We start from the raw sequence: 18,011 nt of genomic DNA, 5'->3' as shown, positions 1-18,011 counted from the left end.
TGTAATTTTGTCTGTAAGTATACCATTCTCTTCAAAAAGTTTGTTGATATGATGGATGCTGGTTTCAGATATTGTTTTGATAATCTTTCTTTGAAAATGTTCATGCGGTATCTTCATGCCACTTTTCTTAACTTAAAATGCCTTCTTAATTCCCTTTCCTGTGACCAAGTCAAGCCTACACCCTCCTTCATTGGTACCGCTTCTGTCACAGACATTGATGGGTTGATTTTAATGCCCGCAATGTCGCAAGTTTTACGCTCTATTGGGTTGGGAACTTGTTTTAGTTCATGTGTTTGTTGTTTTTGTTGTGCTTGTGTTGATGTACCAGCAATGTGTTGCCTCAATGAAATGAGTGTCTGGGATTGTTTGCGCTTTGTCCAAGATGCATGTTACATCTTGTTTATTTCTGTGTTGTGTAATCCTCATCAAGTATAATGGTTGCCCTTTTGTTTTACAACTGATAATGTTGTTTGATGACGCCGGCAGTTTTCTTCTCATGAGGTTTGTGAGTATTAATTCCTTTTGGACTGACATTTCTTGGCACTGTATATTGGTGGTAAAGATGCTTTGTTTTCCCTACAAACTATTTAGTGGGATTGATGTATTTCTACAATAATTATTGTATCAATATCAAAACCAGATGAGGTGTCTATATATTGGGAGTCTTGTGCTGTCATCCATGTGCTCTGTGTCATATGTTGTCTCCATAGTCTCATGAATATGTTATGTATTTTCTTTTGTCTCATTTATGTGTGAGTGTGGCATGTTTTGTGTTGTTTCCAAACTGTTACATAACGACGTTGCGCTATGGTTGGGGTGGCTGATGTGGATGGCTGGTCTATGGTCGTTGTGGTTGATGTAGATGGATGGCCTATGGTTGGGGTGGCTGATGTAGATGGCTGGTCTATGGTTGGGGTGGCTGATGTAGATGGATGGTCTAAAGTTGTTGTGGCTGATGTAGATGGATGGTCTATGGTTGTTGTGGCTGATGTAGATGGATGGTCTAAAGTTGTTGTGGCTGATGTAGATGGATGGTCTATGGTTGGGATGGCTGATGTAGATGGATGGTCTAAAGTTGTTGTGGTGATGTAGATGGATGGTCTATGGTTGTTGGTGGCTGATGTAGATGGATGGTCTAAGTTGTTGTGGTTGATGTAGATGGATGGTCTATGGTTGGGTGGCTGATGTAGATGGATGGTCTAAAGTTTGTGGCTGATGTAGATGGATGGTCTATGGTTGTTGTGGCTGATGTAGATGGATGGTCTAAAGTTGTGGCTGATGTAGATGGATGGTCTAAAATTGTTGTGGCTGATGTAGATGGATGGTCTATGGTAGTGGTGGCTGATGTAGATGGTCTATGGTTGGGGTGGCTGATATAGATGGCTGGTCTATGGTAGTGGTGGCTGATGTAGATGGACGGTCTATGGTTGGGGTGGTTGATGTAGATGGATGGTCTATGGTAGTGGTGGCTGATGTAGATGGGTGGTCTATGGTTGGGGTGGTTGATGTAGATGGATGGTCTATGGTTGTTGTGGCTGATGTAGATGGGTGGTCTATGGTTGGGTGGGATGAGATGTAGGCTGGTAAGGGTCTATGGTTGTGTGGCTGATGTAGATGGACGGTCTATGGTGTGGGAATTGGCTGATGGTATGATGGGTGGTAGATATGGTAGTGGGGGCTGATGTAGATGGTGGTCTATGGTGTGGTGGCTGATGTAGATGGACGGTCTATGGTTGGGGTGGCTGATTAGATGGTGGTCTATGGTTGGGATGGCTGATGTAGATGGATGGTCTAAGGTTGGGGTGGCTGATGAGATGGGTGGTCTATGGTTGGGATGGCTGATGTAGATGAGTATTGGTGCTGATGTAATGTGTTGGGGGAGGCTGATGTAGATGGATGGTATGGGTGGTCTGATAATGGGTATGTTGGATGGCTGATGTAGATGGATGGTCTAAGTTTTGTGGCTGAGTAGATGATGTCATGGTTGGGATGGCTGATGTAGGATGGTCTAAATGTTGTGGCTGATGTAGATGGATGTCTATGGTTGGGATGGCTGATGTAGATGGATGGTCTAAAGTTGTTGTGGCTGATGTAGATGGATGGTCTATGGTTGGGAGGCTGATGTAGATGGTGGTCAAGTGTTGGTGGCTGATGTAGATGGTGGTCTATGGTTGGGATGGCTGATGTAGATGGATGGTCTAAAGTTGTTGTGGCTGATGTAGATGGGTGGTCTATGGTTGGGATGGCTGATGTAGATGGATGGTCTAAAGTTGTTGTGGTGATGTAGATGGGTGGTCTATGGTTGGGATGGTTGATGTAGATGGATGGTCTAAAGTTGTTGTGGTTGATGTAGATGGTGGTCTATGGTTGGGATGGTTGATGTAGATGGATGGTCTAAAGTTGTTGTGGCTGATGTAGATGGATGGTCTATGGTTGGGATGGCTGATGTAGATGGATGGTCTAAAGTTGTTGTGGCTGATGTAGATGGGTGGTCTATGGTTGGGATGGCTGATGTAGATGGATGGTCTAAAGTTGTTGTGGCTGATGTAGATGGGTGGTCTATGGTTGGGATGGTTGATGTAGATGGATGGTCTAAAGTTGTTGTGGCTGATGTAGATGGATGGTCTATGGTTGGGATGGCTGATGTAGATGGGTGGTCTAAAGTTGTTGTGGCTGATGTAGATGGATGGTCTATGGTTGTTGTGGCTGATGTAGATGGATGGTCTATGGTTGGGATGGCTGATGTAGATGGGTGGTCTATGGTTGGGATGGCTGATGTAGATGGGTGGTCTATGGTTGGGATGGCTGATGTAGATGGATGGTCTAAAGTTGTTGTGGCTGATGTAGATGGGTGGTCTATGGTTGGGATGGCTGATGTAGATGGGTGGTCTATGGTAGTGGTGGCTGATGTAGATGGACGGTCTATGGTTGGGGTGGCTGATATAGATGGCTGGTCTATGGTTGGGATGGCTGATGTAGATGGATGGTCTAAAGTTGTTGTGGCTGATGTAGATGGGTGGTCTATGGTTGGGATGGTTGATGTAGATGGCTGGTCTATGGTTGTTGTGGCTGATGTAGATGGATGGTCTATGGTTGGGGTGGCTGATATAGTTGGCTGGTTTGTATAAATGGCTGGTCTATCGAGGAGGCAGTCGAGAAGTATTTTTTCACTCTACGCAATGACAACATTTAATCACCAGAATTATAGGTTTGAATAAGATGATGCCAGAACTCCTTTAGTCAAGTTGATATCTGGATCTTTTTCAGAGTTGTCAAAATTGTCTACAAACTAGCCAATATTTATTTTTTTATTTTTTGCAAGAGGCTCATCACCACTTGAATCACTTTCATATGTGATAGACTTTCGTTCCAGCTTACTTATCGGTTGGTGAACCACATATGTCATGTGTTGTCGCACAAGTCAAATTTGGAATCAAAATTTGATTTTAATTATTTAATAAATTTGATATAGAATTGTTTTCTAGTCAAATGGGACTTTTTGATTTTAGGTTATCTCAAACAAAGCAAATTGATAGTTCACTCTTGAAATCTACGTATTATGTTCCCTTTTTCTCCTTTTGTCTTACCCTTTCTCAGGTGCTTGTTTAAACCTTTTTTTTTTTTTTACTATCTTCCTTTTTACTGGTGCTAAAATAACCTAAGAGATTTGCAAGTGCTGTAAAATCCTTAAAAACAAAAATCAAAACTGGAACAGGGGTGCAATGATAGTAATACCCTCCTTGTTATAAGGCCACTTCCATTGCTATCACTTTGACAATTCCCTTTGCACCATCAGCAACAGTTATTTCACGTGGATATTTCATGTCATCAGGCACACAGCCGATTTCCCACTTTTTATTTAATGTTTGCAGTAGCATGAATATAGCAGAAAAAAAGGTTCTGAAGTTTCAAGACTGTTCCTAAAATTATCACATAAAATGTAATGGTTCCTCAAGATAGTGGATATTTCCAAGCCATTCCAAGGTTGTGACCTTCGACTGAAGAAGAAAATGTTTTACAATTTCTTTGTGACATAAAGCAGAATGTTGACTATTCCTTATATGTTGATGACTTTCTTGTATGCTATCGCAGTAAATCAAGTATGGACACCATTGAGAGATAGTTACTACTACAACTCCAACTAAACAAACTGTCGGAGTGGGCAAATCTCAATGGCTTCTCCTTCTCCCCATCAATAACGGTAGCTGTCCACTTCTGTCGAAAACACACCTGCATCAGCCTGACCTATATTTCAACACTTCCAGAATTGAGGTGAAGGACCAAGCCCAATGCCTGGGTGTGATCTTTGATAGAAAACTAAATTTCCTTGCCCATATCACAGACTGTGATGCATGAAAGTAATGAGAGTTCTGTCGAGCATGGAATGGGGTTCGGACACTAACACTCTTCTAAAGATATACCCCTCGAAAGGACATCCCTCCATCCTAAGATTTAAACATATGAACTATAATTTAACAACAATACATAATTCATCTCATTTAAATCATTCAATATCATTCAAGCATACAACACAATGAAATAATTTAAAGGTCAATTCTAACCACAGGTTTGCGTGATCTCTCACTGCTTAATACTGGAGCCTCAACAACGTCAGACTCAGTCTCGATGAGTTCTGAATCCTCTGCTGCGGAAGTACCATCTATTGGTAATGCATTATTACAATTGTTTTCAACAGTGTCATGTTCTACACCTGAACCTGGATTTGAGTTCGAATCAACATTTGTGTGCTGACATCCCATCCTCGTCGCCATTATAATGAACTGAGATAGACTAGTTTTACATGTTACTTTATTGAGCTCCTGAACTGGACTGACTAAAACTAGAGTAGAAGTGAGAACCGGAAGTAGGCAGTCTGGCGCCAGGAAGTAGATAATCATAATAATAGGAAGAAGAGGTGATTCAATACAGAAAAGGTAAAGGGAATATTCTAATATATGGTATCTATACTTTTCTACTACATTACACAATTCATCACCAGGGACTGCGCCTGGCACTTGGGGGTTTCCACACTTCTCCAGTGGCAAGCCTTTATGCTGAGGCAGATGAGCCACCTCTCCATCTCAGGAGGAAAAAACTGGCTCTCCAGTATGTGACTAAGGTTACATCACTACACGACAACCCAGCACACAAACACATACACAGCACGGATAGGACACTCAAAGAAAGATGAGGTTATAGAATAGAAACAGACATGAACATCAGTCTAGATAGGATACATCCATACGTTCAGGCAAAGACACCACCATGGTCCATACATAGACCAAACATTGAAAAATCACAAACAGACCCTCAGTTATACAGACACTAGAAGCAATATTACAAACATACACAAACTACACGCTCATCTTTACAGATGGTTCAAAGAGCGCAGATGCAGTAGGGTGTGCCTATCACTACTATCACTCATCAGAAGGTACCGGATCACTTCGCCAGGACGAAAATGTTTTGATCTTTACAGCAGAATCGAGAGCAATCCTAAATGCTCTCCGTTTGGCTGAGAGATCGAATAAAAACAAATTCTTGATCTTGTCTGACTCGCTATCCATACTTAAGGGGCTTTCAAATTTTTATTGCACCAATCCAAGAATCACATGTATCTTGGAAGGTGCAAACAAACTATTTAACAAAAAGAAGAAAGTTTGTTTTCTCTGGGTACCCAGCCATGTGCGTATCCAGGGGAACGAAGAAGCAGATTGACTCGCAAAGGAGGCGGTGAGCCAGGAATTGTCAGTAAATTCCCACACGCAGATTTGAAGCTTAAGATAAAAAAGCATGTCCAAAAGAAATGGGTACGATCCTGGAGTCAAGATGTTCAAAACAAATTAAAACTGACCTCGGCCCCAGACCCAACTCGGGGCTAAAATGAAGAGACAAGGTCAAAATAACTTGACTCCAGATCGGACATACTGCCCTCATTCACCATTTCCTTCTAGAGAGGGATGAAAAGCCCCTCTGCAGAAACGGTAACTGTGACCTCACAGTTCGACATATTTTGATAGCATGAACAGTTAGAACGGATAAGATCACAACATTATGAAACCAGGGACTTGAAGTCTCTGTTCCAGTCAGTCGATCTGTTTAAAATTTTAAAGTATCTGCAGGAATGTGAACTCCTGTAGAAATTGTAAATAAACATTTTAAAATAACAAACATGTAACTATTATGGTTTTATAAAATTTTATTACAACAGTATTAACCCGATTGGGTAGCTATGGCCAATAAAAACTAATAAAAGCTAGAAACGGGCGCTTAAATGACCTACATAGTGTCGAAAGTGCCGTTAAACACCTAAAAATAATCAAACAAACATGGGGCACCATTGTTCATAAATATCGTACACTGGTGGGACTAAGTAAGTAGCAGGTTCGAATTGAGCATGTATAGGTATTTTTGGCCAGTCATTGTGGTTCCTGGCTCCAGACCAGCTGTTTCCATCTTTGAAAAAGTGCCCCAAATCATTTGACTTGGCGGGGGCTTCATTGTCTGTTTAAAATGTATTTCTCATCGAATTGTTTTACAGCTGGTTTTCTAACATAGCAGCAATGCCAACTAAGGAATTGTTGTATTTTGGATTCATCCGAAAACATCGCCTTTCCGTATTGTTCTTCGGTCCAGTCTTTATGTTTAATTTCCTTAAACATAAGGTCATCAGAACATTTGAGAATCGTCTTAAGTTTGGCATCAGCAAGAGCTTTGTAATCATAGAACTTCTTATGATTTACGAAAACAACTTCAAATTGCTGGGACAATCTACTATCTTTCAAATGTCTTCTCAACCAGTTGGTCTCTTTGCTTTCTCCACCTTCTTTCTCTTCTCTATATGAGAGAAATCCCTATCATTTGGAAGGAACTATGTCTCCTGAATAGAAAAAGATGTATGGATTTGTAAACAGCTTCTTTTACTAGACCAAATAAAAATTTCATCATCGCCATATTCTTGTTTTGGCCAACACAGCTGTCTGAAAACAAGACGAGGTGATCAGTTTTGTGCTTTTTGATATCTTTTCAAAATTGTTTCACACAGACTTCAGATGACCGACCTCCCAGCCTCTGCCTCACTTCACAATATGCACAATTCCATCTTTGGTTTTTGTGTCATGCAATCCGAAGTTGTACACACCCATAGCATACATGAATAAAACATCTCCAGCAGTTAAACTAGATGTAGAAAGTCAAAAGTGTATACTTCCAGAGTCTGGTCTGTCTTAGATTTTTGTGCATACCATTTGAGAGTTTGATAACCAGAATTGGCCCTCATTTGATGCATTTGTTTTGTTCAATATTATCTTCTGCTTTAATGTGGATGACATACTTGTCGCATGCAGGGCAAGTATCAAATCTTGGCTAACCAAAAGTGAGGTTGAAGTACAGTGCAACCCCGATGTAACGACATCCGTTATAGCGACATTCCCTGTATAACGACATGGTACTCAGGTCCCATTTTATTTTACTATATATCATTAGTAATAAAAACCCCTCTATAGCGATGTACATTTCAGCAAAACCCCTGTATAACGACATTTCTGGTCCGACAAACCTTGAAGGTGTTTGTCTACCATGAAATTGTTCGTAACTATTACAAGTGGTATCTTCCATTCTATGTATGTTGTCTACTCGTAATAAGCCCAGAGCTAGTTCTTATTGTAGCCAATGAAAACGCTTCTTTTTCAGCCAATCAATAGTCACATTTGTACAACACCGCAGCCAATCAGAAGGCTCGCCTTTCACCAATCAGAAGGCTCGCCTTTCACCCAATGAATGCCTGTGACAGGTCAACACTGGACTGTTTATAAATCCTTTGTCCACTCTCCATTCATTGCCGGTCCCAAGCCCGGATAAACTACAGAGGGAAAATGAAAAAGTATACATTCACTCATTCACTACACAAGACTCAAAACACCTCCTGATATACACACATAGGAAACCTCTCTGTAACGACATCCCTCTATAACGACACGTTTTCCCGGTCCCGACGATGTCGTTATATCGAGGTTGCACTGTAGTTGTTTTCTTGCCAGTACTGTAAAGTATGCATTGAGCTGGCTCATTTTGATGTAGGTACAACAGCCACGTCTGTTTACATCCAATCGTAACATCTGTTCAAATAGTTTTGTCTTGAGAACTGAGATTCTATAACTTTATCTCATATTTCATTGCCAGTACAAAAGTGATTGTCATGGTGGCCGTGTTGATCTGGAGGCGGTAAAGCAACTCCAGGCATCCGAACCCTCTTTGCTCTGGATAGGCCAATACCATGTAGTTGTAGAGACCTCAAAGCTTTAAAGTAAAGCATACTTTGACCTTGATAGTTTCTTGTTTGACACTGTACTCATATGTCCATTTCCTGGACCCTTTACTTGTTGCTTTTGCTCCGTTTCTATGTCTACATCTTTTGGGTTTGATACTGTTTACACAACTTCCCGGGTAAGCATCTTGTACTTGTAGCTGTGAATTTCCCAGGTCATTGAATGCTTTCAAAACTAGTTCACGTTATGGGGACCCTTTGACGTTTTTAGGGTTAACATTGTCTTTATTGCTTTATTGTGATATATCTACTAAAAAAATTTACTTTTCTATCATCTTGCCTGCTGTTGTTTTTCTTTTGTTCGTTATTCATTTTTGTTCAATAATACAACTACAAATCAATGCTTTTGTTACTTTCCTTTGTTAGTTATTCGCTTTTATTCAACACTATAATTATAAATAAAAGCCTGATGTTACTTTCCTATGTATTCACTGTCGTTAAATCCTATAACATAATACTAATTGTTACTTTCCTTTGAGGTATTCACTTTTGTTAAATATTATAATATAAATGAATGCTTGTTATTACTCAACCACCTACCTCTTAATTGTCATGATCAAACTGATGTAAATCTACATGTATATCTCATTCTAGCAATAACTATGAAATGTTTTTATTTTTGTTTTTTCTCTGGATGGGATTCCTGGGAGGCACTTACTGTGACTTCTATTCCACTTTATCTGTTTTTCAACATGCTTTCTGTCTTTGTCTTGGAATGAGATTACTTGGTTTTGTCCTGGCCCTGACCGGAAACCTGGCTAGGAGGTAACAGTCAATTGTCAATTGTATACCGTAGTTAAAGTTTTGGGATATATTTTTTTGTCCTGTTAATCATCTCTATGTTATGCACTGTATTACTTTTTGTTTTACATTATATATAAAATTTTAAACATTTGGGTTTGTTCCTCTTAGTGGGGACCTGTGCATGTGTCAGGATGAGGGGTCAGCTTGTTTAGAGAGTGATATACACTATGTTGTCTACGCGCTTTACAATAAGAGCCTAGAGTCCGTTAAAATCGGGTTAAGGCGCTATACAAATGCCATTTATTATTATTCTTACATAGACACTTTTAGATATTTTTTATTTGGCATATACAACACTGTTACTGGCCATTTACTCTTTTAACACCTTTATGCACAGAGAGAATATGAGTAAAGTCTTTCCCACGGACTCAATTTTGCGCTGCTGACTGCAGAACTGGAAGCCTGTGTCATACTAAAAAAAACACCAAAAAATAAAATAAATAACAATAAAAAAATACAAATAAAAACAGACCCAGTTACCCAATCACTGCTTAATGGACGCGGGATCCAGAAAAAAAATCTCAATCACGTTCAGGATCGATACCGGTCCCTTTGCTAGTGAGGCGAGTTCTTTACAACTTAGCTGTCGATAATTCCATAATATATGACAAATTATACGGTCAAGAGCTTGAATGGCTAGCACAAAGGATAGCCAGGATTAACTTGTCCAATATGACACAGTGTGGAAAATGAGGTTTATTTTTTTTTCACTTTTTTTCCTACACTTTGAGAAATTATTCCATCTATTCACATGTGCCATACCGAGTTAATGGATAAATTTTCACTTTTCAATCCAGAGAAACTGATGAAATATCAATTGATATTGATGTATTTCTTGTGTGTGTATGTCGAACCTATTTAAAAACGATCTTTTGTTAAAGTCTCATAATACTAAATACTGGCTAGTAAAATTCATTCTATACTATAAACAAATAATTACTTGTCATAGATTGTTTTAATTTGAAAAGGGTAGAGTTATCTACTAATACTAAGCCAATTCGTTCATTTATATCAATCGCAATAAAAACTCTCCGTCTGCTTATAATTATATTGTACTATTTTGTGTAATGATATTGATTTTAATACTGATGTTTATGTTTTGTGGATTATTACCTTTCTTTTTAAAATGTTGCGTCAAAAGACAATGGCATTTGAATAAAAAAAAACGGGGTTAAGAATTATGATATTATTAAATCTTGAAAGAATTTAATTCATTTGGTTTTTATATTGATGCACACACATTGTTCAATTTTGTATCTGCATGAAAATCATCATGTTTTTTTAGGATTGGAGAGAAAAAATAATAATACCTTTAGCAGTGCTGACACAAATTGAATATTTCTTTACTATTAATTTGATATTTAAAATAGTTTGTATAGCATTTAAAAACTAATAACAGGTTCTGCGAAATTATTATGAAAATGGTTATTTTAATGCATTTTTGTCTAAAATACTCAAATGTTTGAAAATTTATCAGGATTTGAAAAAAATGAAATACAAAAGAAAACAATAGTTTTTTGTTTTTTTTAATGTGGAGAGTTTCGGGATTATTTGTTTATACTTGTTTTAATTTGTTTTGCTCTTTAGTACTTTTATATTTTTACCAGAATGCGAAGGAAAATAATCTCCCATGTTTATTATAAGAAAGTAAAAATAAGAATACAATGATGTTGATTGGCATGTCGATGAATGACAGTTCCAACACAAAATGGCTAAATAAAACAAAATTAATTAACTGAATATGATGCGCTGTGTCTTTGTTGTTGTTATTATTATTATTATTATTATTATTATTATTATTATTATTATTATTATTATTATTATTATTATTATTGTTATTTTTATTATTATTTATCATGTTCTGGATTGGGCGTCAGAATAGACTCAATTGTTGGATTTCTGGGTGGGGATCCTGACCTCCCATAGCGGGCAGGGAGGTACATACTGTGTCTTCTATCCCCTTATATCTGTTATCCAACATGCTTTCTGTCTTTGTCTCGGAATGGGATTACTTGGTTTTGTCCTGGCACTGGCCGGGGTCCTAGCTGGGAGGGAAACAGTCAAATGCAGTTATTGATATTGTTCTGGGAGATGATATTTTTTTCCTTGTAAATCATCTCTCTGTTATGTATTATTATTTTTATTTTGAATGTATAATGTAAGCATTTGAGTGTGTTCCTCTTTGTTGGATTATGTACTTGTGTCTGGATGAGACTTATAGGTGATCTCAAACTAAGTACATTGGTGGTATGCTCTTGGAATCTTCATCTGATCCCTATTTGTTCCCAGTTCCCCTTTGTCTTACTTTCTCTTGGCTGCTTTAATTGTAATTCTAGAACTTTTTACTATCCCATTTTCTTCCTTTTTACTGGCGCTGATATAACCTAAATGTGTTGCAAGCGCCGTAAAACCCTTAAAAACAAAAAACAAACAATTGTTGGATTTCTCTTTGATTTCTTTGGTGCTTTAAATTTTAGATCTGCAACTTTTCCCCTATCTTCTTCCTTTTTACTGGCGCTGGTGTTTGTTTTATTTTATTATCATTAATTTATTGAGAGACTGTTTTTTTTTTTGGGTTTTTTTCTGGGGGGGGGGGGGCATTTATGGCGCTTGCGACACTTTTAGATCATTAGGGCCAGCCAGTCTCTCAATAAATTAATGATTATCACATAAAACAAACAAAAAAGACTACGTTATATCAATTAATGTCACTCCATCAAAAGTAGTAAAGCATTGCAAAGGGACTTGTACCGCACGTCAATTTTCTCAACACTGCCCATCCAACAGCGATATGAGTGATGGGTATGCTGGATCTGGTGGAAAGTACTTAATTGTAAACTAATATCCTATTCAATAGAAAGCAAGAAATCGCAACTGTCCGTTTAACGCTGTAGAGACCGGGATAAACTCCTTCCCAGCTCTAGTGGACATAGGAATTAGGAAGAAAGCCGACTTTGCCTATGTTCACAGCTTCGATGCTGGGTGGACAGGAGGTCGCACTGCGTATTCTATCCCCTATATCTTTTTTTCCGTGTTGCTTTCTGTCATTTTGTAATGAGACTACTTGGTTTTGTCCTGGTCCTTGCCGGAGTCCTTAGCTGAGAGAGTCAAACATTTAGTACTAGTTTTGAAAGATGATATTTTTTTCCTTGTAAATCACCTCTCTATGTTATATATTGTTAGTTAATGAATGTATTCCGTTTTGGATATATTTTGTAAACATTTGAGTGAGTTCCTCATGGTGGAATCCTGTGTTGGTGTCTGGATGAGACTTTTTAGTTTTATGTCATCTCAAACTTAGTACATTGATGGTGTGCTTTTGGAATCTACATCTGTTCCATATTTGAACCATTTCCCTTTGTCTTACTTTTGCTCGTGTCCTTTTGATTATAATTCTAGAATACTTTCACTAACCTTTTTTCTTCGTTTTTTTTTTTTTTTTACTGTCGCTGAAAATGGCCTAAATGTTAAAACCCTTACTTACAACAAAACCAAAAAAAAAAACAAAAAAACAACAACAATAAAAAAAAAAACAAAAAACAAATAAGCAAATCTGTGAAGTGTGGAATTTCTCTTGGGACAGGGAAACAGTAGTCTCATTGGATTGTAGCCATCGTTAACTTATAGCCTGACACTGACCAAAAAATGACGTCAAAAGAGTTCAACCAATAGAATGACTTGTTTCTTTGAGCTCTAAACAACAACTCCCCTCTTTTGCCATGTACACTTTCCCGTATTTCCTTTGTAGTACTTTCTGTATGGCATTTTATTATTTTAATCTTGAATATGGCCGGCCGGGGTGAGGGGATGGCAGTGAATTGATGTCGGTCAGCCTTTCCCCATTTTTCCGTTGCACTTTCTGTATGTCATTTTGTTTTTCTCTGGAATGTGACCAGGAATGGGGAAAGAGAGAGAGAGAGAGGCTTTCCCATTAATCGTTTTTCCTTTCCGTATGGCATTTTGTTGAATGTCTAATGTTTCTTGAGTGGAATTAATTATTTTCCATGCCCTTTCTGAATCTTTTGCTGGGGGAGAATGAATATTAATCTTCATTTTTTTTATTTTTTTTTGTGAGATACATTTTTTTTTCTTTTATGTCGAGAAATAAAAATTCTATCTGGGTGGGGTTCTTGACAAGCCATAATGGACAGGGAGGCACTTACTGTGTCTTCTGTCCCCCTATATTTGTTTTTCAACATGCTTTCTGTCTTTGTCTTGGAATGAGATTATTTGGTTTTCTCCTGGCCGGATACCCTAGCTGGGAGGGAAACAGTCGAATGTGAAGTTAATAGTTTTTGGAGATGATATTTTTTTGTCTTGTAAATCTGGATGAGACCTTTAGGTGATCTCAAACTAAGTATTTTGACAGTGTGCTCTTGGAATCTACATCTGTTTCCTATTTGAACCAATTCCCCTTTGTCTTACCTTTTTCTTTGGTACTTAAATGATAATTCTAGGACTTTTTACTATCCCATTTTCTATCATTTTACTGGCGCTGATATAGAGCAGTAAAGTTAGGTGCCCCAAACGTAAACAATAACAAGTTGCTAGTGATTTCCGTTAGGGACCGGAATAATTTACGCACAATATAGGTCTCCCAATTTTGTAGTTTGAGTTGTAGGCAATACACTTTCAGTATTGAAAATATGTTTACATAAAATCTAACAGTTGCAGAAATAATAATATAAGGCTAAATTATTATGAAAATCAGGCTCGAATAATTCTCGTTTTGTTCACACCAGCGCAATAATTTGCTCTGGTCTAAAAATAGATAGACTGTAACTTTTGATAAATTTTAGAAAATTTTACCTTTTGTTCCATAAAATATCCATATCTAGACATTATTTGATGCATGATCGAGTATTTATGAATATGTGTTTCTTTTGCCACCTAACAGCCAAATTTTAAAGGTTATTTTTTTTCTATTATTTACATTGGAACGTGAGCTGTCAAGACAGGAACATGTGGTTTGCCACGTGCTTCTCGACCTTTGTTTACGTTTGGGGCACCTAACTTTACTGCTCTATAACCTAAATGTGTTGCAAGCGCCTTAAAAACCCTTAAAAACAAACAAAGATTCGATATAACTCGCTTTTATTTTTATGGAGCACAAAGGTCCCATGCCGACGGCAATACAAAGAAAATGGGATGAGACATACTGCTTGTAAGACTTACATTTCGTTTTGAGCACACAACGCTGTTATCGGCCAGATACTGTTTTACACCTGAGTCTTAAGGGGAAATATAGGGTAAAGAGACTTTCCCAAAAGGATTCAAATTTACGCCAGCTATCGCGTGACTCGAACTCGTGACCTACAGGTCAAAAGCCAAGAATCACAGCATCTTCTTTTTCTGAGTCTTTTCACATTTTGGGATTGAACGTTAAAATGCTGAAAAGGTACGTTTTATTTCCGCACCATTTTGATCTGAACTTCCTTTTATTCAATTATTGAAATACATCAAAGCAATAAGATGTTTTGTAAATATCTATAAGGCAACAAGAAACAAGATGGGGTTCTGAAAATTAATCCTTGGACACCGATTCGTTAAAATAGATTAATTCAGAATTGATCTGTTCCGTTATTTTATATTTTACTTTTATTTTATAAAAGCTGACAAGATTGAAGGTAGGGAAGTTTAAATTCAGATTAGAAAGGTTCATGTTCAAAGATTAATTTAGGCGACGTATTTTCAGGTCTGAAACGCAATTCTTTTATGGACTCATTGCGACATGTACATATATACAGGTCTGACATCCGAACCCACTTATGGGTCTTGTTTAACATTGTTGTCATGGACAAAATATTGCGTCATTTTTTTTTTAGATTTCCATTACAACGATTAGCCCATAAGGAATTGGGTTACCAGACCTTCAAATAAGTGCACGTCGGCTCATTGTAATGGAAAAGGTCTGATAACCCAAATTGTTATGGGCCCATGATAGTTGTAATGGAAATATTCTCAAACCAACGCAAACATTGTCCATTATAACAGTGTTAAATTAAGCCCATAATAATAGCGTCTGGTTACCAGACCTGCAAATATGTACGCGTAGTCCCATGCCAACGCAAAATATTGTCCATTACAACAATGTTGAATCAAGCCCATAAATGCGTTCGGCTATCAGACCTGAAAATAAATGCACGTGTGTATTTTGCATTGTTGCAGTAGAAGTCAAATTTATAAATGAATCAAAGTAAATTCAATAACACTGTACTGTAGATAAAATCATAGACACAAAAGAATGTATTTTATTCGGAAACTCAGAATTTGACATAGACAAAAATTTATGCACCCTTTTTTATAGATCTGTTTTGGAGACCGTTATTACTTTTTGTATTACAGCATGGTGTGGAAATTCCAGTATTTGCGACATTAAGAAATTGAACGGATAATTAATAAAGCCAGAAGTTATACTCAACCACTTTCAAATGTTGAAGAACTGTTCAAAAGATTGTGTCTAAGTAAAAAGGAGAAAGTTATGAAGTGTGACGATCACCCCCTTCACAAATAATATATTAAGCTCTCTATGAGGAGCCGTCGCCTTATATCTATAAAAACAAAGATAACACAACACCTTAATTCATTTTTGCCATGTAGTGTTCGAATTTTTAACGCGCAACTGTGATTTAAATTAAATACTATTATTTTTTAATATACACACACAAGTTCGAACTAGAGGCCAGAAGTATAATCTATCTCCGGATAAGACGATGCCCAGGGGAACCGAGAAAAAAATCGACTTATCCGAAAATCAACTTAACCGGAGTTTAACCAAATGAGCAAAAACGCATGTGAACAAAGCAAACCAATCTAGAATAAGTATGTCCCTTCATATCGCGCGGTCTCTGTAGGGGTCATCAGAGGCTCCTACCCCCAATAGCCCCATAGAGGAATCAGAATACAAAAATCGGAATTTGAGATAAAAAAGCGGAATCAACTTACTGTTATTGACTATGACATGCTTTGCAACAGAAAATGTAATGGACAATCCAAAAGTACTCAAATGATTAAAAATATAAAATGTGTAAAAATGTACAGATTGCGTAGACTAAGAATGGGGTCAAATAATAATAGAGGACACACAGCTCCTGGCCGTCTGAGAGCAAAGCATTGAATGGATGGATTTAACCTTGTCAGGACCCCCCCCCCCCCCCCCCCCCACACACACACACACCGAAACAAACAGACGCGCGTGCCGGTACACACACACACACACACACACACACACACACACACTTACACAGGGCTAAAATTAAATAGGGAAAGAAGCTGACCGTACTCAATAATATTATTACCGAATGAAGCCAACATATAATATTGCCAAGGTCATTGACCTCACAAATTGGAGTCACCATAATATTAATAATACTTCGGTCAACCCCCCTCCCAAACATATAATATTATCCGACATCAGCAGCACACACTTTGAAGGGACTAATCAGACACACAAAATGTGTGTTGATTGACCGAAGGAGATGCTGACGAAGCTCACTTTTTTTTTCACTAGAGAATTTTTTTTTTAATTTTCCTCGATTGGAAAGGTGAAAAGCGGAATTTTTGCCTTGAATGCGGAATGTATACCAATTAACTGAAATTATTCCGCGAAAAGCGGAAGAGTAGGAGCCTCTAGGTCAAGGTCATGCTTCTTGTAAATCGTCGAGACAGAAATAGCCGGTATGCCAATTTCCTACGCGATGATTTTCTGTCGCATGCCAGACTTTCCAAATGCATCGAATCTTCCTTTTCCGCGATAGGTTTGCCATTGTAGTTGTAGACTTGACTTGAATTCTTGACAAAATCGATACTAATTAAGAGGGGCATTACATAGGATGGCCTGGGATTAGAACCAAAAAAAACTTGAAGTTGCGACAATGTAAAATTTGAGATGGAGAAATTAAAGTTATTCAATACTGCTTATGTACATTGAACACGGACGTCAGGCAAAGCACCTACATCACATCGATGTGCGCCAATCGTTCGCGGATATTCTTAACCACTTAAAATTCTTACTGGTAGCTTTTTTTTATTGTGGTCATGAGTGATAAGAACATCGACTTAAGCGACATCGACTTATGTGGAGTTTTTTTTTTTTTACTAATGTTATATAGGAAGAAGGGGAAGGGACCAAGAAAAAAAATCGACTTGGGTAAAAATCGACTTAGGCAACGTCGACGTATCCAGAGTGCACTGTATCTATAAAAACAAAGATAACACAACACCTTAATTCATTTTTGCCATGTAGTGTTCGAATTTTTAACGCGCAACTGTGATTTAAATTAAATACTATTAATTTTTAATATACACACACAAGTTCGAACTAGAGGCCAGAAGTATAATCTATCTCAGTTTATCAAATTAATATATAAAGTGTCGCTATTAATTCTTAATTGTATATTTTTAGATTTTTATACATTTACATATAAATTCAAACCAGGGGTCATGGGGACAATATAATTCACTTTATAAAATTTATATATATGTATATGTATATGTGTTTGTATTTGTGTGTGTGTGTGTGTGTGTGTGTGTGTGTTTTACCGTTGCTGCAATTTCTGTTGTTGTTGCTGTCCTTGTTTTTGCTATTGTTATTGTTGTGCTATTATAGTAGTGGTGTCAAAAATCCTCTCTATAAAATAGAGCCTGTCGTTACATTCTAAAAGCAGAATGATTTGACACGAAGAAGGGAAAGCGCACCCCGTCCGACCGTCCATCCATGTATGGGAAGATCACTGGAGACACAGACAAGACTCCGAGATGAGGGAAAACAATAGTGATGACGTGGATGACATCAAACATCATACTCAGGTCTGGTCATTGCCAGTTTAAAAGTTTGGGAGAGAGAGAGAGAGAGAGAGAGAGAGAGAGAGAGAGAGAGAGA

The 18,011-nt window shown here is 37.7% G+C and overlaps 2 protein-coding genes across 3 annotated transcripts in view; both read left to right on the top strand.

The window, feature by feature from the left end:
- Nucleotides 1-696: 696 nt before the first annotated feature.
- On the top strand, nucleotides 697-1,497 carry LOC144975068 (uncharacterized). Its single transcript, XM_078918760.1, has 2 exons — nucleotides 697-1,077; nucleotides 1,206-1,497. Exons 1-2 carry the CDS (start codon nucleotides 808-810, stop codon nucleotides 1,377-1,379), a joined length of 444 nt encoding a protein of 147 aa, XP_078774886.1. The 5' UTR covers nucleotides 697-807; the 3' UTR covers nucleotides 1,380-1,497.
- A 13,067-nt stretch (nucleotides 1,498-14,564) lies between these two features.
- Nucleotides 14,565-18,011, top strand: part of LOC144975065 (uncharacterized) — a 17,819-nt gene continuing 14,372 nt past the window's right edge. The window contains exons 1-2 of one of the 2 annotated variants that reach the window (XM_078918754.1): nucleotides 14,565-14,757; nucleotides 17,797-17,938. In XM_078918754.1, coding sequence (XP_078774880.1) covers nucleotides 17,888-17,938 — 51 coding nt within the window. In that variant the 5' untranslated portion in view covers nucleotides 14,565-14,757; nucleotides 17,797-17,887. Of the gene's footprint in view, nucleotides 14,758-17,793; nucleotides 17,939-18,011 lie in introns of both variants that reach the window. The other variant, XM_078918753.1, reaches the window with a different exon arrangement.

The sequence above is a fragment of the Berghia stephanieae genome, chromosome 6 (assembly GCF_034508935.2).
Source record: "Berghia stephanieae isolate SIO BIC M18660-M18661 chromosome 6, UCSD_Bste_1.3, whole genome shotgun sequence".
In the NCBI taxonomy this organism is placed as follows: Eukaryota; Metazoa; Mollusca; class Gastropoda; order Nudibranchia; family Aeolidiidae; genus Berghia; species Berghia stephanieae.
The sequence above is the reverse complement of the archived record's forward strand: the minus strand, read 5'-3'. Positions and strand labels throughout refer to the sequence as shown.

Excerpts from the sequence above, each read along its gene's own strand:
- LOC144975068 (XM_078918760.1), top strand. The coding sequence starts at position 808 with ATGGTTGGGGTGGCTGATGTGGATGGCTGGTCTATGGTCGTTGTGGTT. Across the intron at positions 1,078-1,205 it reads TAGATGGATGGTCTAAAGTT|TTTGTGGCTGATGTAGATGG; the intron begins GTTGTGGTGATG and ends GATGGTCTAAAG.